Raw genomic sequence first — 23,470 nt, 5'->3', positions numbered from 1 at the left:
GACCAAATAGAACCCGTATCGTGTATGTTACATTGTATATTGAAATGTGTGTGTGTGTTTTATCACCAACCAAATCACCTACGCATATCTAAATTGACTTGACTCTCTATCTTGTTCCTTTTTTATCTATGCTTATAAAAGCCAGGATCAACATTATTTTCATGATGTTTTCGGCTCTTGAGAAAACACTTCGAGTTAATAGAATAAGAGAAAGGACTGGGTGTTAGAATAGAACATTATACGCCCTTTATTTATCTCTTTGACGTCATTTCAAGGGCAGCTTGAGGTCCAGGTGGCCAATTTACATATGCAGTATAACTTGTCAAAGAGTGTTCATTATTTATATACATTTTTCAACCAAAAAAAAATACATACACATTTTTTATGTTTTGTATATCATTTATATGAAATAGATTTTTTTTTTTGCCAGAATATTTATGAAAAAGGAATTACTAGATATCTAGCTAGAAATCTCATTTTCTATTGGATTTAACCTTATTTCTTACAAATTGTGCACTTCATTCGGCAATGCTCATTGAAACTGTGTAGTAAAGAGGAATCGGGTAAGTAATTTTTGATTAAAATGCAAAATTTGCAGAATGATTGCTGTTTGCATTGACCTCGATTGTAGAATTGTGATCTTTATATTATAGTGCACGGTTAGGAGGTGCTAAAATGGCAGAAAACATCTCAGAATTGGTAGATTTCTGTGTCGTTACGAAGCCCCAATGCTGGACTAATTGAGCGAGAATAGCGGAGTCGGTAGTATCCTGTGTGATGTTGTATTGTTATGGCTTTATACACTACACGCAGTGCCAGAGCAGAGAGGTGTACGGGCAAAGCATACGGAGTGTGCATTGTGAAGTGCGATTAATTTACTCGGTCATTTCAACCGTGATGTAGGCCTAAATAGCCGCTGCCCTATAATAGAAATAGCACTAGTACTTCACACGGTGACTAACAATGAATAAAGCGTACATTTTTCTGTCACTAGACTACTTCTACTAGATTCTACACCAGAGTAGTCGGTAAATTTACTAGAAAGGGAATTAACAAAGCCAAGCAAGCTGAGCTCAGACTCACAGTGTCCGATGACATTCCGACTATCCGACTAATTCCGAGTAAAGACGTCTAACGTCTAGTCTATGTTCTTCATGTTCTTACTTCCATGCTGTTGATTTCCCCATTTTCGTATTAGATAGTGTATTAGTACGAGTCCATGATATTGTACGTAGATCTCTTGTCTAGACTCTAGATATAATAGTTCTAACTTGCGAGATCAATTTAGCTCTAGATCTAGACTAAATATATGTCAATTTCAGAGTAATTTAGTTCCTAAACATCCTGCTGCTGAGCCTGAGCTTGTTCACATTGGTGATTCTTGTTCTAAAAATGTGATAAAAATGAACCCAGCAGTATGCAGTATACAGTAGCACTACCTTGGTTTGCACTGCCACCTTTATACTTTTCATGAGCTACTGTATGACGTCGTGTCAGAGTAGTTTTCCCATGTGAGTGCAATGTAAAACATCTGTATGATTTTACGGACAGATCAGTCTGTATTTTATCAGTGGGGATATGTTCTTTGCTGTGAGGACTATGTTCCCTGGGAGGAGGAATGTAAAATCGTATGCAATTTGTACATTGTACTGCATACTGTACAACAAACCCTAACCGTAATCCCGATCTGGTCAATCCTAAAACCAGAAGTTTGTGTGTTCATGAAACTTGCGTGAATTTTGTTAGGAGCCAAGATTGTGAAGGTAAGATGTACATACAAAAGTTTTTGTCTACACTGTACACAATGCATTGAATTTCAGTCTCCAATTTATGAAAGTTTCATGACGTGAATGTTTCTGGTTTTTACTGTATACAGTACTTTTATGCTGACAGTGGAAAATTTTGTAAATAGAATATGTAGATTGCAACATTTGCAGTGAAAGTTTATGTGTCGTGTCCTAAAAGCCAGAAAACTCAGTCATTGTGATGTGACTTGTGTTAACTATCAATATGTAAGTTACTAGTAAATTCTTTTCATTTGAACACAAAGAAACTCTGGATTACTGAAAAGTTATTATTTATTTATTTATTTTTTTTTTTTGTGTGTGTGTGTACCAGTATGTAAATGTATTTTGTAAAATGTATGATGCCTTGCAATCCAGAAAACATGAGTTCAACTTTCTGTGTTAAGCCGTTGAGGACGGACTGATTTTGCTGTAACATGCATTTCCCACAGACACCTGCGTGAATATTCTCAGGACTTGTCTTCATCGGGTTGAAATACAAGCTAGTGTATGTCACACAATTATGAAAACATTTTTCTTGAAGCTTTTTCACCTTCTCTCTCTCTCTCTCTCTTCCTCTCTCTCTCTCCCTTTCTTTAAAGATTAGGATTAATAAAGGGTGGGGTACAAATGTATGGTAACTTCCTTGTACGTACAGTACCAGATCTTAAGTTACATGTATTGGACTTGACTTGAGAGGTGATATTCATATTCATCTTTCATACAAATGTATTGCCCCATGTGTGTTTAGTCGTTACTTCTGAGTAGTGTACCCATTTCACACTCAGATCTTAAGCTGTCCTCTATCCAGTGAAGTGTGTTTGATGTTTACTGCTGATGTTTAGTGTTATCCACAGAGACGAGAACTGTTTGGGGAAAGCAGTTGTTTCACTTTACTAAATCGATAAGAACTGCAGTAAAAAGATATATGATGTGAAATTTTTTGCCTTCTACACAGTACACGTATATTTGTACTGATTACAAGTACTAGAATGAAAAGAAACAGTTCTGATTATATGGGGGGGGGGGGGGCGTTGAATTGATTAAAAAAAAGCAAACTCTTTTGAAGATATAATGCTGTACAAGTTTGTATCTAGAATTTAACATGTGCCTGAAAAAGTGATTTTGTTTGACACTTTTCGCATTGTGTGTTGAGGCTCATTAGTGTAGGGAGAAGACAATTTCTAAAACAAAAAACAAAAAAACTTTCTGTGGCTGCTTTGCTTCTTACACAAGAAGGCATGAATTCAATTTTTTTGCTATGACTAGCTATTATGCAGACGGTACAGAAATTTGACAGAGAGCTGTTCATGTGATTGTTAGAATAGCAAAAAATCTGATGATGTTAAGATCTTATTTATTTCTCTTTTATATCCAGAAAGGAACTCTGATGTACATGTAGCGGTGTATCTGATGATCAACACTAAACACCAAGTGTCCAGCACCAAGACCTGGTGTAGTTGAAGCAACAACTCGCAGCATTACACAGGAAGAATTTCTGGACTCGGTGCTAACACTCTGGCAAAATAACCTTGCCCTTATGTAACCAGCCCAATGACATACACATTCAGTGTTCTCATTGGCCATATGCATTGATAACACCACGTTCCAGTGAAGAGTCACACTGTGTAAACAGCCAAGCATTACACTATTCGAATGTAAGCAGCCTTTCAGGGGTATATGGTGCACACTTTCATCATTGAGTGTAAATTGACAGTGTCGATGTACACCTCATAGCTTGATAATGGTGTAAAGTGATCAAGAAGAATACCCCTTCAGTTTCTAAACTGAGACTGGAGAATTTTGTTTTGGTTAATTTGTGATTGTACCAACACAAGCAGCAATGATGGAATTTGGGAACCATTCCACATCTGGTACAGGAGGATAACAGGAAACCTGTAGCAAGTGGCAGATTGGTTTGCTATAGTACTTGTCTTAGAATCCCCAATTTACCAAAATTACAGTTAGCAAGACCAAAAATAATCCAAATTGACACCTGCATATTCTTGGCGGGGGGTGTGGAAGAGAGATCTCGAGTCCAACGGGCTGGTTTGGATTACCGTCGTGCCCTGTGAAGAGTTTTGTGAGGCGGGGAGGCCCCTCAGGAAATTGTGGGAACTTTGGCTGTGAAGGATTGTTGAAAGCAACAGTGCAAACTAAAATGGACCCGAAGGGCAAAGGAAAAGGCGTGGACAAGCCGGCAGCCACGCCCGAGAATGTGAAGAAACAGGTCATGGTGAGGGTGGACGGAGACCAAGTGAAGCGGCCAGGAAAGAAGAAGTCAAGAACACCACACAATGAAGTGGTGAGTGATGATGATGATGATGATAATGATGATAATAATGATAGAAATATCCTACCTAAATTCATATATTTTCATCTTTGAGTGTGCCTTGAGGATTTCATGTAGTGGATTGTACATGTACATTGTAAATTGCGGCCATTATCATTGTTATTGATAATGTGATAATAATGCAACATATCTACTGTATATTGGGTCATCTATCTAGTATAACTTTATGAGGCTCATTGTGAAGGAGGAGCTGAAGAAGAAGTGCAATGTACTCTGACAGATGATTAAAATCTTGTGTCACTGAGCTACACTTTTTGTATAATACACTTGTACCTTTAATAGATAGCTTTGAAAGAATTCAATGTTTGCAAGAAAGAGTACATGTTTTTAGCAAAAAGTTTGTAAATTTTCAGTCCCATTATGGCAAAAATATTGTCCCTTGGAGATTTTGCTTGAATGACAAAGGCACTGTGTGCAGTGTTTGCAGAAGACAGGAATCAATGAATTTACATTGAATATATCAAAAAGGGAAGAAAAACATTTTTAAGAATCATGTTAAGTTTCCTTGTGGATGTCTGTCACAAGAATACCCCAGGCTGCAAATTCCCGTTGCAAAATTGAATTTAGTTGCCAGTACTTCCTCATGATAAAACTAAGTGAGATTTTTGTCGATGTTTGCATTGTGATTGGAACAAGTCACCATACACTTTGATTAAACTTATTATCTGTCATGATGTTTTTGTGAAAGAAGGCTACTACAGCATCAGCCAAGTGAAGTCATATTGTTGTGCAGAGGTTTCATGATTTTTATTTCTTGTTTGATATGATATGATTGTACATGTATGTACACTTGCTTCTGTCCCTGTTCCTATTCCTGCTCCCTCCCTCTTTTGTGTTCTCTATTTCTCTCTATTTTTCTTTTCTACTTTTCTACCTCTTGTCTTTTTGGATCTGTCTACCATTTTTTCTATCTCTTTTCCCCATTATATCTTTCTGTGTCACCATCTCTCTCTATATTCCTCTCTTTATCTTTCTGTTTCCCCCATTATCTTTCTATTTTCCTCATTCTCTATCTATCCACCTCGATCACTCTCTTGTGTATAATGTTTCTCCCACTCTTTATATTTCTCTATCTTTATCTTATCTCTATCTTTATTTTTTTATCTATCTCTCTTTATCTCTCTATCATAAACAATCTTTTAGGATGTGAGCAAAGAGTTTTCCAAGTGTAAGGATCAAGGAAATAAGCGGCTGGACCTCAGCAAACACTCAGTGAGTTTAAAGAGACTGAATATGATATCTTTTTATTTCAATAGAAAGAGGAACTTGTATCTGTCCATGTTTGGATGCTTCGTGCTTCATGTACACACGATAGTAGCACATGTTTATCAAATGAATGATACAAGTTGCAGGCTCATATTTGTGGTCCAGTTGTCATGTCGATACTATCTCACGTGTCCTTATAATCTCCAGTGGCTGTATAATTAGCAAGAAATATCCAGGGTTAAAGGTATTAGCCCACATTTGTAAACCTGCAGCAATTGGTCTCATAGTTAGCATGGAGTTTTGGTATGATTGCAGTAACACCTGTGCAAAATTTCGTTCCAATTAGTCCATTACTTTCATAAAAATAAAGGAAAATGCACCGTAATCCGTATGCATGCCTATAATGCTCGCTAGCTCCGGTCCACGTACGTGTTACATGTACAATGTATGTAGCTATAGCCCGCGCTCATAATTCGATTTTGGGTCGGGTTGACCCGGTTTGAAAATTGATTTTAAAACGATGATTTTCTCTCTTTTATGGAATGGTATAGACAAAGAGCAACAGGTGAGGTATGTTACTGTTATAACTTGTACTTGAAGTCATATTGGACCTGTTTTATGCAGTTTTGATTTTCGTGCGTTTGCAAATGTGGGCTAGTACCTTTAAAGTTGATAAAACCTGCCAAGTGAATGGTATGGTTGAAGACTGTCAGTAGAATGTGAGAAAATTAAATGTAGTGTTGCAGCAATGTGTGAAGGTACATTTTCACATACATAATGTAATACAAAGTAGGTCAACTACAAACAGCATGAACAACATGTTTCAAACCTCTTACCCCCCCCCCCCCCCTTCCTTGTATTTCAATTTCAAATTATTCTTAGACTTTCAATTTCAGTCCTTAGGTTATTACTGCGCATATTATCTTTTAGTGATGGTGAATTTTGTATCAAATCTGATTGGTCAATCAGCCATGCAATACTGGTATATCCCATATCATGTGGATGACGTCATTGCTTCGTGTATTTCATGTTTTGCATTGTTCATGCTGCTCATTTGCGTTTATCGCAACTATACGCACTTGAACAGTTAGAATTTACTAATAGCTACAGTAGCAGGACCGTACTGCAGCAGTTAGTTTATATATTAAAGAGAAAGACAAGAAAGCACAAGTGGTGGGTAGACCTAGGTTTCTGAAAAATGAATCATGAGTCCATGATTTCATTTGAAAGAGGAACTATGAGATTACACTGAAAGATAAAGCTGTTGCACCCTACTTACAGTATTCTCATGTAAGACAAGAAATACGACACGATCTGGTGCCATATTCCATTCAGCTATTGGCCTCTTGGAGTATGGCAACAGACTGTAGATATATCCCATATTATGTGAATAAGCTGGAGTAACTATTATTATCATGGTAGCATGTTGAAAGGTCATATGCAATATGTACCAAGTATCTTTTTTTACTTTTTAAAATCTTTTTCTCTCAATCATTTCTCTTTTTGCTAAGGATTGTCAATCCTTATTCTCAGAACTTAATAGCAATGGTACATGTATCTACAGTGTACTCCTTTTCTTTTCTCTGAATATTTCCAGATCACAACTCTACCAAGTTCTCTCAAAGATGTGAGTATACAAAACTTCCTCTTTCACTGCAGAATGACATTAATAACCCTTCTTGTACTTTCTTCAGTGATTGGCGTGTATGACACTGATGTCTGGAAGCTATGATTGTCAATGAATAGAGATTACCGACATTGTAATCCTTAGTGTGTCCACATACACTTGTATAGCCTTCCTGTTGGACTTAGGCACACAAGTACTGTACACTGTGAGTGGGCTTGCTAACTTTACAAATGATTGGGTGGACTGGTGCATGCTGATGGAAAAAACAACAACAACAAAACAAAACAAAGCTGAGCAAACTAAGTTAAAGAGCCTGGTCACTTTCAGGGTTAAGTTTTTGCATTGGCACTGAATACAATGTAGCCCTCTCATATACTGTAAGCCACTCTTGCGAGATCAAATAACTGCCAAATCTTTCTGAAAACTTAAAGTACTTCATGTACTAATAAATGAATACAAAATTTTCGCTGACTTATGAATAATTTTGTACCCATGAAGGTGAACATCACGCATTCTATAAGCGATTCCTCTTGATTACTCTTCGGAGTCACCCTGGTTTTGTAGTGTGAATGTTGGTACAACATGTGTAGCCCTTAGATCTCATATGATGAGTTTCTTTCTATTAAATATCCCACCCACTCTTCATATCTTTGCTTTCCGCCTCCCTCCTTTTACCCCACTGCATACCATTCCGATTGCAGCTCACCCAGTTGGTAGAGGTCTATCTCTATGGCAACCGCTTGGTCTCCCTCCCACCCGAGATCGGCTGTCTCAGCAACCTGGAGTGTCTGGCTCTCAGCGAGAACTCCCTGACGACGCTACCAGAGGAGCTGGAGAAACTGGAGTTACTCAAGGTGCTGGACCTGAGGCACAACAAACTCAAGGAGGTAACCCAACACAGATCTCCAGCTGCCCCAGCTCCCCCACTGCCCTTAACTCTTTACGTGCCTCGTTCGCATGCCCGACTCAGTCGGCGGCATGCCAACTTCGCATGTCCAAAGCTCTAACACACAAACCTGCCCATATCAATCGATAAATCACCAAATCCTGCAGTGCAATGAAAGCATTTCTTGCCTTTCTATTCCTGTCCCATGTAGCATGCATTTTATGTGGTGATTCGCTATCAGAGGGTGTTCCCTTCTTAATTTTTTAGTAAATTCTAAGTTTCTGTCACTGTTTTGTGTGCAAAATTCATGCCTCTGCAGTGGTGAAGATACTGGTCATTTGAAAGAAAAGCAATCGCAGCTTTGTCACACAGTTTACATTAAAGAAAAGCTTGCCATTTTTCTCTACAACTTTGATCATTGCATGTCCGGGGTAACAAAAATCTATAAAAGTCTCATAGTTCTGAAAAAGAAAGAGAGCATTTTTCCAAAGCATGGTTATGTTGGAGTCTTAAAATAATGTGGCACACAGGGAGTTTACACCATGTCACATTAAGAGTTAAATCTTGACAATTCTCTCATCCCCCTCCCCCCTTTTGTGAGGGAGGAGGGATTTCTCATCCCCCCATGGCCAGTTGAAATTGAAAGCTTAAAAAAAAAGAGTAAACACCTTGGGGCACCACAAACTCAAAGCGGTACTACAAGACGGAGGCCCCCTACCCTCAAATTCCAGGAAATTCCCCCCCCCCCCCTTCCCGTTTTGACGAGGTGGGGGGGGGGGATTTCTCATCTGGCCAGTAGATCTTATTTTAGCTTTAAGGTTTTGACATACTTTGCACTTGGAGCACCACAAACTCAAGTAGGTGTATTAACCCAAGACGAATCTCACTCTCCAATCTTAAGCAATTTCTGCCCCCCCCCCCAATTTTACTCCAAAAATTTTGAAAACTTAAACTTTAAAACTCTAAGACTTAGGACCTGATGCACCACAAACTTAGGGAGATATTCCAAGACAGAACTGCAATCACAGATTCTTTCAAGATCTTCTTTTCTAGAGCCAGAAGGTATGGAGTAAAATTAAGAAGTCCATAAGCTAATGTAGTGTGAATTTTAATCGTTGCAGTTCCAGGGATACCCCCCTGAGTGTCTCTTTTAGGACCAATTGTCACATTTTTATCTTCTTGAAAACACGCACACACACATACACACACTCATAGACATACCCCACTCATGGACACAAAAACAGGCACACACCCATATTCAAATTCCGCACATGAACACACAAACACAGTCTTGACTGACTTCTTTCACAACTGTCGGTGCTACGAAATAGCATGAGGGCCTCTGAACCAAGACTACTCTGTTCAGTTGGATGCGTACAGTTTGAACTTACCATCTTTGCTTCCCTTCCTTTGTGATCTAGATTCCGGAAGTGGTATACAAGCTGACATCTCTCACAACTCTCTTTCTGAGGTTCAACCGTATCACGCAAGTAGATGAGGAGATTCACAATCTTACCGTAAGTGTTCTCCTCAAGTTTCATTTTCACTTTTCTTTTGATATAATTATTGTCTTGCCTGCAAAGCGACCCATAGCCATCACTTTTCCGTCATCGACATCATTGTCGGTGGTTGATGGCGTCAACAAGTTGGCGTACTCTCATCAACCTTCCACAGCTTTGAGCTGCGACCACCAAACTCACACCACAGGTATGATAAGCTTGAAAATACAGCCCAAGGTTGAATATTGGTTAAGTCCGACAAGGTCAAATTTCAAAGGTCACTGAGCTTTGTATTTAAAAACAGTATACCCACAATATTTGCTTGATATCTCAATTTCTTTCTGCAGCTTTAAGCTGTAACCATGAAAAGGTACCATAGATACATTACCTGGAGATGAAAGTCAAGTTTGAATATACATTGTAGTTCATGTCAGACAATGTCAAAGGTCAAAAGTTCTATGAAAAGCGCTTTTCTCGCAAATTCCAATATGCAGGGGAGACATTGCGTGTTACATGTTGGCCTTGTTCCAATGTCGTACCACAGCTGGGCAGTGTTTACCCATGTAGTAAAGTGGTGAGGGTCCCTAGAGTGCTAAAATTTGACCTCATAACTATTCATCGCCATGAAAACTGACTCTTAACAACCTCACACCGCCTACATTTTTATACGTGAACTTAAATAGTTGCTATTGTGTGTACCCAGTTCCAACTCTAAATACTGAGATAGATAGAGATGTAGAGGAGAGAGGGAGAGAGAGAGATAGATAGGGAGAGATATATATAAGAGGGAGATATTGATAGAAAGAGATAGAGACTCAGAGGGAAGAGAGAAAGAAAGATAAAGAGTGAATGACATAGATAAGGGTAGGAGGAAGTGATGGAGAATGAGAAAAGATTGTAAGATTAGAGATGGTTGCTTTGCTGGTAAATCATGGAAACTTTAGCATGTGATTTCAACTTTCTTACTTTTAAATCTTGTATGATTGTCATCATTTTTATCTTTTATGTCATTGTTATTGATATGGTCATTATCATTATTAATTCTTTTCGTCAAAAGAAACTTACCATGCTGAGCCTGCGAGAAAACAAGATCCGGGCCCTCCCGCGGGGAATCGGCAAGCTCACGCTACTAACAACGTTTGACGTCTCGCACAATCACCTGGAGCACCTGCCAGTCGGTGAGTCCAATTGGTCCTTCCTTGGTCCTTGGTACCACTTACCCCTTCCTTAAAGTCTAAGGTGAAAAAGGTGATCCGTCTGGGGTCCAGATTGAGTGCAATATCCCCCCCCCCCCCCCCCCCCCCACATTGGCCCATAGGTATTACTCTATTATAGCACTGCTTGTTATGACCTGCAGTATTATTATAGAGTCTCTGTTGTTGTTGTTTGTTGTTTTTTTTGAGAGCCCTGCCCCTCCTTTTACAAGTCAAGCAGTGTATAGACTAGTACATGTACCTCTATAACCCAGAGTACGCTCTCTTTGGATAAGAGGTGACAGAGTGGTTTCTTTTTTATCCTGCGCTATTTTAGATGAATAAGTCACTCTGTATTATGAGTCCCCATTTTGTCCAGGAGGATGCATAGAGTGGCCTACTGTGGACCCAGGGCAATTGAAGTGGTCCATTCCATGTTCAGCGTGAGGATATTCAGCCAATGGGCCTGTGTGAGAAGACTGTTAGCCCATTTGCCTGAATGTAAAAAGTGCCCATCTATGGTCCAAGTTTTAAAGGGTCGGTTGTTGATTGCCCAGGGTAAAGCAGAATTGCCCCCATGTGGCCCAAAGCGAGTGGGCCAGTTCTCCCCTAGACCACAGTTATAATTTTGGTCTGTTACCCAGGGTTGGAAGAGTACAAAGATAATGAACTTGACATGTTTTGGATTTGGGTAAAAGGACCAACCAGTAGGGTACAGTTTTTACAACAAGCTTTTCCTCTTCTTCACCAGAAATTGGGAACTGTGTCCAGCTATCGTCCTTGGACCTCCAGCACAATGAGCTCTTGGACCTACCGGAGACCATCGGCAACCTGACGTGTCTGAGCCGCTTTGGTCTGCGCTACAACCGCCTCTCTGCCATCCCGAAGAGCCTCGGCAACTGCGCCAACATGGAGGAGTTTAACGTGGAGGGGAACAACATTGGCATGTTGCCGGTAAGTTGCTGCAAGGTTGTGTGGGCTGCGGGTTGCCTCTGTGTAATGTTCATATAATATTCATAAAATATTGACTGGTCTTAAGGGGGGAACAGTTGATTATGTTGCCCTAGCTAGGGTGATATTGCATGAGTGGAATGAGTGATCAGTGTGATCCTTATGAAAATGATACAATTCTTGAATCCCCCAAATATGACTAGCCAAATGACACCCAATTTTGATTAATTTGCTACATGTATGTTCATCAGAATTTCATTAAAAAAAAAATTTGCTACATGTATGTTCATCAGAATTTCATTAAAAAAAAAAAAAATACAGTCAAACCTGTCTGAGCAACCACCTGTCTTTAGGGGCCACCTGCCTTGTATGACCACTAAAACAATTCTGAGAGAAAAAGCATGTTAAAGATCCTGTCGATAGCAGCCACCTGCATGTAATAACAGCCACTTTTTTCGTGTCCCTTGGGTGGCCACTACAGGCAGGTTTGACTGTATTGAAGTGGCTTCTTCTCGCAGCTTGTGATTACATCATTTATGGGCATTTTTCTCACATTTCAGGAGGGACTGTTGTGTTCGTTAAACAAGCTGACAAGTATCTGCTTGTCGAGAAATAACTTCACAGCGTACCCAGTCGGAGGACCGCAGCAGTTTGCCACCATTGATGTGAGTAAATGTTTTTTCTTCCGAGTCTTCTGAGTGCTTTTGTTTTATCAGATCATCTACTGGGTCTCATTTCAAAAAAGCTTTCTTAGTAGTAGAATGGCAACAGCGAATCAGGAAGCAGGATTCTTGTTGCCACCATGACACTTGCCATGGCCTCAAGAGTTGCCTACATAGCAACAGTTTAGTTACCTCCGCCAAGGGAGGAGGTTATGTTTTCATTACCGTTGATTTGTTTGTTTGTTTCTTTCTTTGCCTGTGTGCAAAATAACTCAAAAAGTTGGGCACACATTTGGATGAAACTTGCAGGAAAGGCTGAAAATGACACCAGGAACAGATGATTAAATTTCGGTAGTGATTTGGACATTTTTAGATTTTATGAAGGATTTTCGATATTTTTGCAGGTAATGTCAATGACCTTGGTTGTTCAAACTGCGCATTTTTGAGGTTTTCATGTGCGCACTAAAGTGCGTGCTCTAGTTTCTGCTAGGACGAGGCGCGCTGCTCAGCTGAGAGTTCATGACATAACAGAGGCTTCTGAAGTGGGAAATCGGGCAATTTTTATGTAGCATCCTTACATATGGGTAAAAATCACTGATCTCTATGGAAGAGCAAGATCATTGGTGGAAAGTAGCTGCTTGGTGGAGGTCTGCACTCTCAGAGTGCTTTTCTAATTAAGTATGGCTTGGGTGTTCTCCAAAGGATGCAGAGTGCAAGGTGCCAGTTTTGTAGGTGTAAAAACAAGCTCAATTTGTTTGCGCTGCACCATGTAAATTCTTTGTCGTATGAGTGTGTTTCTGAAGAGGTCCTACCTATACTCATGTGACGTTGTGACCACTATACTTTGAGCCATCTCGACATAGACCCAGAATAAAATGGTGGAAGTGTTGAGTGAGTAGGCTCTCCTTGGGACCATACTCACCCAAGGCAGAATGTACACAGTGCACCAAAACTCAATAACGCTTTATTAGACCCATTGATGACGAGCGGCACTTGCTGCAACACACATTTCCCTTAGACACCTGTCTGAGCATACTCATGACTAGTCTTCAACCGGTTAAAGCTATATACTGTAGCATTCACACAAATCACTTTAATGATCATGTGACTACTTTTGAGCACCTGCAGATCAATACTGGGCTTGCTGTTGTGGATTCACAGTTGACCTGGTCACATTACATCAATAAGTTTGTGTTACTGCTGTACCCAGTTTACATGTCATACGATCATCATGACTGCTCTTGACTTCTCCCCTTTCAGACCATAAACATGGACCACAACCAGATCAACAAGATTCCGTTTGGGATCTTCAGCCGGTCCAAGTTCCTGACCAAACTCAATATGAAGGACAACCAGCTCACAGCACTCCCCCTCGGTAAAGCTTAATCCAGATCTTATCCATCTTAGTTTTCTGATGTGAAGAATCGGGCCACTTGATTGCATGTTTTTTGCATGAAATCATCAGACTATCAATTCCTAATCATGGTGATGATGATAATGATAATAGTAATAATACAATTTATTTGTAACACACTTTATACAATGTTTCTAAGCACAAGGGGAAGAGATGAAAGAATGGAAAGATGAAGGATGAGAGATAACAAACATATCAAGAATACAAATTCAAATCTTATCACATCACCTTGCATAGCCATATTCCCTTTGATTGTTCTCCAAGTATCAACGCCACAGCTAATTTTCTGCAAAATCTTTTGTAGGATCTCTGTGAACACCATACAATACATTAAATACCCCCCCCCCCCAAAAAAAAGGAAAAAATATGATTTTGCAGTGAATTTTTCTTTTCCCCAGATGTTGGGAGTTGGACAAGCATGGTGGAACTGAACCTCGGCACCAACCAGATCAGCAAGCTGCCGGACGACATCGAGTATCTTGAGTCACTAGAAGTTCTCATCCTTAGCAACAACCTGCTACGGGTATGCACTCTTGGGAAGTCAGAAATGGACCACAGAATTTTGTGTGTTTGTTTGAAGGTTGATGGGATAGTCACTGCAGACATAAAAGTCTGCATATGGGACTGATGCAATAGAGTACCGCAGGGATGATTTCAGAGTCTTTTGTTATAGCTTGGGTTGGAACCGCTTGGGCCAGGTGAGGTTGTTTGGAACCAATTTCCATGGCCATAAATGGCTATGACATCCATTTGGTACTCTTTCCATAGTCAAATTGTTGAATTTATTAGTGGTTTCGTATGTTTATTTGTTTGTTTTTTAAAAGAAAGAGAGATGAGAAGTATAGCCCCAATTCGAACGAGGAGCATAATGGTTTTGTAAATGAATGAACTGTACTTGATCCTGTGATGATGATCAAAGTGAGAGTGGCGATGATAGTGATGGTAATGATGATGCTTGTGGACAGTGTAAAACTGAGCGTACATGTCCAACATATGATGAAAATGACTCCAGAGTTGATGATAATGATGATGTTATCCAGTGAGAAAACTCAAGATGAAGGTGATCGTGATTATGGTAATGGACGAGCTGATGAGATAAAGTAGATGAAAATATTGAGAAAGAGCTATTCAGGTGATGATGAAAATGATAATGTTACAAATAACCAAACAACATATGTTTGTTCTTTACAGAGACTTCCAGCGAGAATCGGCAATCTCAGCAAACTGAGAGAACTGGACCTCGAGGAAAACAGGCTAGAGGCCCTCCCATCTGAAATTGGTAAGTAGGTTACTGTGGCAACCAGATAGGATCAGATTTTTGGTGTGTATGTACTGTACATGTTGGTATTGAAAGATACACCAAAGAAAATAATCTGTATACAGCTTTTCATCATTAATTGGTAAACTTCATGCCTGACACGTATGCAGATGTGACAGAAGTTGCACTAGGCAAGCCAAGTAGCAACGTTTCAGTTTTCTGTTCTAACCTGTCACTAGCTGAATGTTGCTTTTTAGGATACATTCACGTTGTGATGTTTTCGTATTCACAACATTTGAGACTACCCTTCTAAGAATTTCCAATATGAAATGTATGAGTTGATGTATTTGAAGAGTTTTATTGCAAAACGAGATAATTCCATTCTTGTTTAGTTGAGATATGTGTGATTAGAGCTGCTAAAAAACAAAGAAAATAATTAGAAAATACAGGATATTTTAATGATTTCATATCTTCTAGAATATTTCTTGTTACAAATGTATGTCTCAAGTAAGGTATTATTGGAAAGGTTTAAATTTGCTCTATCTGACGATGGACTTATGTTGAAATATTTAAAAATGGCGCTTATAAATATGGAAATGTAAAATAATGGTGCTTTGCAATAAAACTCTTATGATATGCAGTGCTATAGGCCTGCCATTACGGAAATGGTCCCAGAGAAAGATGTATACATTTGTGGTCAGGCACTTTCTCTGCTGCCCAGTCGCGCCAACTGCAATGCCTCAAAATTAACGACGTTTGAGCTTTTGTTTTTGAACTGATATGTATTCATCATGAAGTGCACATAGTACCAGCCAGGGGGGAAGATTTGCCAAGTGTGAGACGATCCCTAAATAAAAGAAACAATATATCTTATCAGACGTGATATACTTTTGAAATTGTCCTTAAATTTTTCCTCCTCCCCCCCCCCCCTCCATTGCAGCGTATCTGAAGGATTTGCAGAAATTATCCGTTCAGACGAACCAATTGACACAACTCCCCAGATCCATTGGGTAAGCTACTCCATCCACATCACAGGGTTTTTATTTTCGCAAATTTCCTGTGTTGGATTTTATTAGCTGTGAATATTACAGTAAACACACAGAAATATTAACTTTGGTCCTGACGTGAATGTGATGTGCATGCATACATTTCTTCATGTATTGCTCTATTCCGTGATCACAAATTTAAGCACTCGCTGAAATGTTTGTAAGTCCTGGATTCGCAAAAAATCTGACTCGTTTAAAATTTATGGCATATACAGTACATTGTCCGTATATTCATAACCTCTACTGTGCGTGGTTCATCAATGATTGGCCCATATGTGAAGTGATCGTCAATGAATAAAGATTATGTAATCCACCTAATTGTTTTGTATACATGCAAGATGCCTTGTACAGTGTACATATTGTTGCAATGTGATATGATTTATCGTCGCTGGGGCGATAAGACCTCGTATCTACAAAATGTCAAATGTTCAGGAGAGCCAAAAAACATGGCGGCCAAAGCACTGTGGCAAATGGGATAGCCTTTCCTTTGACATGCCGTGATGGCTTCATTTTTGGAGTAAGACAGTTGGGATTTGGACATGACATTACTTGACCCATTATTTGACCATTTATACAAAAAACACATTTTCACCAAAATTGCAGATATAAGGTCTTATCACCCAAGCGACGTTATATCTGCCCCCCCCCCCCCCCCAAGGAAAAACGCAGTATCTACATCCAGCTCCATTTCTCAACAACCGAGATATTCACCATTTTATGTTTTTGCCAAAGCCCCTGGAAAATATACTCTTTTGAAAAATCCTTCATTGTGGAATTTTAGTCTATCTAGCTACCAATTTTCCTGGAAAATATCATTTTGTGTTTTTGTTTTGTTTTTAAGTTATCAGTGAAAATGTAGATACTTTGGGGAAACCCCATGCAATTGACTGATTTCCCCAAGGAAAAACGCAGTATCTACAATGGAACGAATTTCCCCAAGGAAAAACGCAGTATCTACAGCGGAATGACTAGGATTAATCTTCTGCCATAATTATGTATGCATGTATACATCATTGTACAAGTATTCATGATGCACCATCCTCAACCTCTGGCCCTGGGGGATGCATCCTCCATCCCCCATTTATGCCCTGATTACAGAGGAGGCTTCATAACAATAGCATTAACAAAGAACAGATCGTTCTTGGAACGTTTTGCTTACATTCCCAGACCGATCTTGCTGTAAACGTTACGCGTTTATAAATATGAAGCTTGCCAGGGCTGTAATGTGATATGGCCTAGCCGCTAACTAGCATCTAGAATACTAGATCTAGATCTGTACAGTCTAGGCTAGAGTCTGTCTAGACCAAAATAAATCTAAATCGAATGTCTGGACCTAGATCGATCTAGACTAGGTCTAGTTTTTATATCGTTTATTCTAGGCTGGCTACGTAGCAGGCTACACGAGTCTACAGCCTCAGGCTATGCACGATAGTAAAAAGGATACTCACAGAAAAAAAATAGCCTAACGTTTAACTGCAGGTTGTTTAGTCTAAGCCCTTAGATTACCGGTTTAGGCCCCTACCTATTTTTCACATAGGCCTAATCTATGTTCAACTAGATCGCTGTCTATGTAATTTTAAGACAGTATGGTATGGAGTAGATAATTGAACATTGACACTTCACTAGCGGTGTTAGACTTTATAGGAATAGGATTCTGAGTGGTTAAGTTTTAGTCTTTAGACTTCTTTCTTAGTTTTATAAACAGGCCTGCCCTAGAGTAGGCCTATTTTAGTCCTACACTACATCTTTCTTTAGACTTTCGGAATACGGACCCTGAAAGTTCTGATTAACGTTAAGTCTAACGTTAGAAAAGACACGCAAGACTCAAACGTTTAATACTGTCTAGGCCCTAGACAAATCTTAGACTTGGACTTAGGCCTAGATCTAAATATAGGGTCTAACATGTTAGTATAAACGCGACGTTTATCCGATACAACACAAATAGATCTAGGCACCTAGGTCTATTGCCTTTCAACGAAACTTTCAGATTTGGAGCCTGAGGAATTTTGACAAGGGTCTAGGCCTATCAAAGTTACTTCACAACAAGTTAATATTGAAATAGTACGAAAGATGTTCATCATAGAGGTAGAATATGAAAGAAAAGCTGATCGTTAATAACACGAAGCGAGGTAAACATGCATTTGTGTTTAGAACTCTAACGTTACCTCGCTTCGTGTGACAAACGATCAGCTTTATTCTTTCAATATTGAAATAGTTTTGAATTACTTACTCATTATCTGCAGATAAATTTTTCTTGAGGGCTAGGCTCACGAGTAATTTTCCCCGCGACAACATTTTGTTGTTTTAATCCAAGACAAGTATGTACACACTCACACTGTAAATGCTGACTAGCCGGCCGGGCCCTGTGCTGACTGCATGCTCAGTGCAGCTAATATGCAAGCTGCAGCTAGCCGCTGTCAGTGTTGTGCTGTTGTTTAATGTGCACTCGGTTAGTCTTAATCACACGCTGTGTTTTATATTAGGATCACGATCTCATCAAAATATTTACTAAACAGTATTGTTTCGGTTAGATATTTTGAACATTATGTCTTATTATTGAGCAAGTATATCTAAAGAAAGTAATTTACGTTCAAATTACAGAACAACTGGCAAAGTATTCACATATGTAAATAACAGTGTCTGGTAATTAAGACTAGCTTTGTAGATACTGCGTTTTTCCTTGGGGAAATATTCATCATGTAGATACTGCATTTTTCCTTGGGGAAAGTGCAAGTTAAGTGTAGATACTGCGTTTGGCAGTTACGGAAAAGTAGCTTTCCAAACATTTTTTCAAAAATCTGAATAGGTCATGTGAAGAAGGATTGCCCACTGACTATATTTCTGCAAAAAAGTGAAAATCGCCAAAAATGTTAGATACTGCGTTTTTCCTTGGGGGGGGCAGATATACCAACATGTTTAAAGTTGAATAACTGAAATACTCACGATGAACATAAAAGAATAATAAATATCTAACGTGCTGTCTTATGCACTCGCATTCATGTCGTACTGCATTTTTCGAGGTAAGTGGATGAACAGTATATTACAGCTCTTCTGTGAGGATCTGGGATATGTGAGTACCTGTCCATTTCAGAAATCTCAGCCTCAATTTCATGGTTACTTTTGTTCCTTTTTTTATCAATCAATCTTATTATTGTCGTCTTTTCTTTTTCTGTCTTTTTGTGTTCACCCAGGCGACTGTCAAATCTGGTCTACTTGAAAGCAGGAGAGAACAATTTGGCTTCACTTCCAGAGGAAATTGGTAAGACATCCCTTTCACCTCCTTTTTGTTTGTTTGTGATTTTTACCTCCGCCAAGGGAGGAGGTTATGTTTTCGTTACCATTGGTTTGTTCGTTCGTTCGTTCGTTTGTCCGTGTGCAAAGTAACTCAAAAAGTAGTTTCTCAACGGATTGGGATGAAACTTGCAGGAAAGGTTGAGAATGACACGAGTAACAAACGATTACTTTTGGTAGTGATCCGAGAATTTTTTGGGAATTTATGAAGGATTTTGATATTTTTGCAGGTAGGGTCAATGAACTTGGGAGTTCAGGCTGCGCGTATTTGAGGTTTGCATGCGCGCACCAAAGTGCGTGCTCTATAGTTTCTGCTGGGGAGAGGCGGCCGCCCATCTGAGGGTTTATGACGTAACAAAGGCATCTATATTGGGAAATCGGGCGATTTTGACGGAGGTCTGCGCTCTCAGAGTGCTTTTCTAGTTGTGGAAAGTGATCCAAAATGAATTATTGAAGAAAAGATTGATGGAAAAATTGATTGCCAGGTGAACATTCTAACAGTTGCATGCAAAAGTTTTATCCATTTTTTATCCATTTGAGATAGTTGAGATTGAATCTGATAAAAAACAAAGAAAGTAATGAGAATATAAATGTCATAATTTTAATAGTACCTTCAAGAGTATTTCGTAGTGTGTAGCAAGTGCAAAGTCATTGAAAAGGTTTCATTTTTCTCTATTTCATGACGTTTTTCAAAAACTCTGGAAATGACATTTATCTGATTCTGCATTCAATCTTTTCCATCTTCTCTAATTTCCATTTCGTCATCATCAGTATGTCAATGGCCAAATAGATGAACAGACTAAGATATAGCGATGAAGAAAAAAAAAAAATAATCAATCGATAGACAATGGATTGTTTGACATGTAGAGGCTGAAGTAGAGATAAAGTGATAGAAAGATTTATGAATGGTTAAATAGATTAGAGGTGAAAATTTGAAGAGTTCTATTAGCTAAGTGCCATTTTTAACATTTCAAAGTAATTCCATCATCAGATAGAGCAAAATTAAACCTTTCCAGTAATACCTCACTTGTGACGTAACAAGAAATATTCTAGAAGGTATGATTAGAAATATCCTGTATTTTCTCATTATTTTCTTTGCTTTTCTAGCAGCTTTAATCACAAATAACCCAACTTAAGAGGAAAGGAGTTAGCTCGTTTTGCGATAAAACTCTCTAATTTCCTCTCATTTCTATTTCATCACCCCCAGGCTCACTGGAGCAGCTTCAACAGCTCTACATCAACGACAACCACAACCTCAACCAGCTGCCCTTTGAGCTGGCCCTCTGCTCCTCGCTACAGATCATGAGCATCGAGAACTGCCCCCTTGCCCAGATTCCCCAGGAAGTAGTGGCGGGTGGCCCGTCTCTCGTCATACAGGTCAGTGCCCTGGTCGACGCTTGCTACCTTTTGTTCTCCATCTCTTCCGTTTTTTGTAACCTTCTTCTGACCCTTGGTCCCCTTCATAGTTTTCAGTTCTTCCTTCTCTGTTATATCATCGTACAGTAATTCAGCTTTGTTCTTTTTTCGTATTATTTACTTCGCTTACATCTGACAGTCACTTTATTATTCAGGTCAGTGTCCCATTTTAATCTTCTCTATTCCTGTATTCTTTGTACCTTCTACCAGCTTTGTTTCTCTTCTGAATTTCTAGCTCGTACTTCATCTTGTATTTCATCGTACAGTACTGTATTTCCAGTATTTTCCTCTTCCTTTTTTTATACCCCCGCCAAACGAAGTTTGAAGGGGGTATATAGGAATCAGCGGACGGTCGGGCAATCGGGCGGTCGGTCGGGCGGTCGGGCGGTCGGTCCGTTGCAAATCTTGCGTCGCGAACTACTTCCTCAGTTTTCAACCAATTCCCATAAAACTTGGCACAGATGTGTGCCTTGGGTTGTAGATGTGCAAGACGTATTTTTTGACAGTACCCAAAAGTACATTGCCATGGTAACGGCATATTATGGGCAAAAATGGGTACAAATCTTGCGTCGCGAACTCCTCCCACAGTTTTTGATCAATTTTTATGAAATTAGGTACAGATGTTCATCTGAATATGTTGATGTGCAAGACACATATTTCCGCAGTGGCAAAAAGTGCGTTGCCATGGTAACGGCATGTTATTGGTAAAATATAGGGCAAAATGCTTCATGGCAAAACTGCTTCATCAGTGTTCTTCCAATTCTCATGGAATTCATATTGAATGTTTGTCTTAGGATATAGGTCAGCATGACACATTTCTTGACAGTGACAAAAAGTATGTTGCCATGGTAACAGCTCACATATTATGAGCCAAAATGATGGACAATTTTGTGTTGCAAACTACTTCCTCAGTTTTTGCCCAATTTCCATGAACCTTGGTCCAGATGTGTGCCTTTGGTTGTAGATGTGCAAGACGCATTTTTCGACAGTACCCGAAAGTACGTTGCCATGGTAACGGGCATATTAATGGCAGAAGATCAAGGAAAGATCTTGCGGATTTAACTACTTCCTCAGTTTTTTGACCAAAGCTTATGAAATGTTGTTTTGACCAAAGCTTATGAAATGTTGTTTGGCGGGGGTATAACCAGTCGCTGTAGCGACATTTCTAGTTTTTCATATCTTTCACTTCATTTCCATCTACCAATTCCATCTCTTTTTATTTTGTGCTCAAAGATGTCTCCTTGTGGTCTGCATTTCTCAATTTTATCTCCTTTTTTTTACCTTCTCCTTTTTCTTCATCTTCTCCATCATCTTCTTCTTCATCATCTCATTTTCCTTATTCAGTTCTTCCTCTTCTGCAATTTCTCCTCCTGGATTCTTTTCCTCACCGCCATTATCTTTCTCTCTTTCTCACTTTCTTTTTCTGCAACATCTCTGACATTCATCCTCTGCTCCTTCTCAGTCATCGTCGTCCTCAACTTTGCATCTTGTCAGAAATGATTTTGCTTGTACTGCTGAATATAGCTGAAATATTGAATAGTGTTGATATGAAATATCTCCAGAAGCGAAACAGAAGCAAAACAAGACAGATGAAGAGATTTGTCTGATAATATCACACACATTACAATCACCCTGAGTAGGTAGTCTCACTCCAGCTGCCATTGAAGACTGCTGTAAAGCAAGATGTTTTCACAGCATTAGATTTTTTTTTTTTTTTTTGGAATTGGAGCCGAAATTTTCTTGATATACCTCTGGCAAACAATATTTCTGGTGTTACATCTAGGTGTCATGTCATTTTTTTCTTTTTGTTTCTTTTGTTTTAACAACAAATAAAGAAGGGCCTCACCGGGCACCCTCTTTTTATTTGGATGTATTTGCAATTTTGTAGAATACACTGATTTTCCTCAATAATTCCTGCATTTGGTATTGTATGAACACATGCTGCATTCCATTTTAGGATACATTGTTAGTCCTTAGCTCTCTAGATGTGTCATTCTAGGAAAGCTGATTATGCACATGCCTTGCCATTTGTTGTGGATTTCTCAGTAGTTAGAGATGACTTGTATATGAAACATAATGTTTGCTCTGCTTTTCTTCATGTGTTTTTCTTTTCTCTTTTAATCTCTGAACTGCAGTATCTGAGATACCAGGGACCGTACCGTCATATGGTGTCACCTTGATTGGAATGTACTCTGGGAGATTGGTGAGAGAAACGACAGACTTTAATGACGCCCCATGGGGGATAAGAGACAAAAGAAAACAAAACTAACAGACAAGCCAACAACCACAACAAAACTCGACCAAACAGTACAGAGATATTTAAAGAGCACTATAAGCGTGGAAGACTTTGAAATAACTGGTAGGCGCACGGGCAGCCCATCTCGTGAGCTGTATCTCTGAGTGGAGAGGACATTTTTCGCCCCTCCCTTTGACCCCGCCCCTCCTCCTTTGCCTTACCCCTTTAATCTGGATGGAAGTACTGGTAGCTGCCAAGGAGAAGTACACATGGGTTTTCACAGGAGGGGGCGGGGAAGCCTTTTTTAAAGAAACTTACTAATGGGGGCGCATGCATCCAAAGAAGAAATTGCACTCAGCGAAAGACACACTCGGGTGTCAGATTGTGCCCCTCAGATCACCAGTGCTTCAGGAACTTTCTGCCATCCATTCTTTAAAGTTCCTACCAGTGTAGTCTGCAGATGGAATGAGGAACTGGACAGAGGTCAAGGTTTTTTTTTTCTTCTAAATGCCGCTTTTTGGATGTGTTTGTGCATGGAGAAACATTGGAAGATATCTGTTCCTTCGTGTATCAATTCTCCGATATATGTATCAATGAGTATTTTGATCATGTGACAAACTGTTTGAATTATGTAAATGAATGTCCATA

General features: G+C 39.3%; 1 protein-coding gene across 1 annotated transcript; it reads left to right on the top strand.

The window, feature by feature from the left end:
* Positions 1–3,313: 3,313 nt before the first annotated feature.
* On the top strand, positions 3,314–23,107 carry LOC140226400 (uncharacterized). The gene is made up of 15 exons (XM_072306876.1): positions 3,314–4,089; positions 5,281–5,349; positions 6,941–6,970; positions 7,672–7,857; positions 9,278–9,373; positions 10,413–10,533; positions 11,300–11,502; positions 12,060–12,164; positions 13,422–13,536; positions 13,974–14,098; positions 14,767–14,854; positions 15,774–15,843; positions 19,071–19,138; positions 20,378–20,547; positions 22,722–23,107. Exons 1-15 carry the CDS (start codon positions 3,946–3,948, stop codon positions 22,764–22,766), a joined length of 1,635 nt encoding a protein of 544 aa, XP_072162977.1. The 5' UTR covers positions 3,314–3,945; the 3' UTR covers positions 22,767–23,107.
* Positions 23,108–23,470: the final 363 nt, after the last annotated feature.

The sequence above is a fragment of the Diadema setosum genome, chromosome 3, assembly GCF_964275005.1.
Source record: "Diadema setosum chromosome 3, eeDiaSeto1, whole genome shotgun sequence".
Taxonomy (NCBI): domain Eukaryota; kingdom Metazoa; phylum Echinodermata; class Echinoidea; order Diadematoida; family Diadematidae; genus Diadema; species Diadema setosum.
Note: the sequence above shows the minus strand (reverse complement) of the source record. Positions and strands in the feature narration are given on the sequence as shown.

Excerpts from the sequence above, each read along its gene's own strand:
- LOC140226400 (XM_072306876.1), top strand. The coding sequence starts at position 3,946 with ATGGACCCGAAGGGCAAAGGAAAAGGCGTGGACAAGCCGGCAGCCACG. Across the intron at positions 12,165-13,421 it reads AGCAGTTTGCCACCATTGAT|ACCATAAACATGGACCACAA; the intron begins GTGAGTAAATGT and ends CTCCCCTTTCAG. Across the intron at positions 13,537-13,973 it reads GCTCACAGCACTCCCCCTCG|ATGTTGGGAGTTGGACAAGC; the intron begins GTAAAGCTTAAT and ends TCTTTTCCCCAG.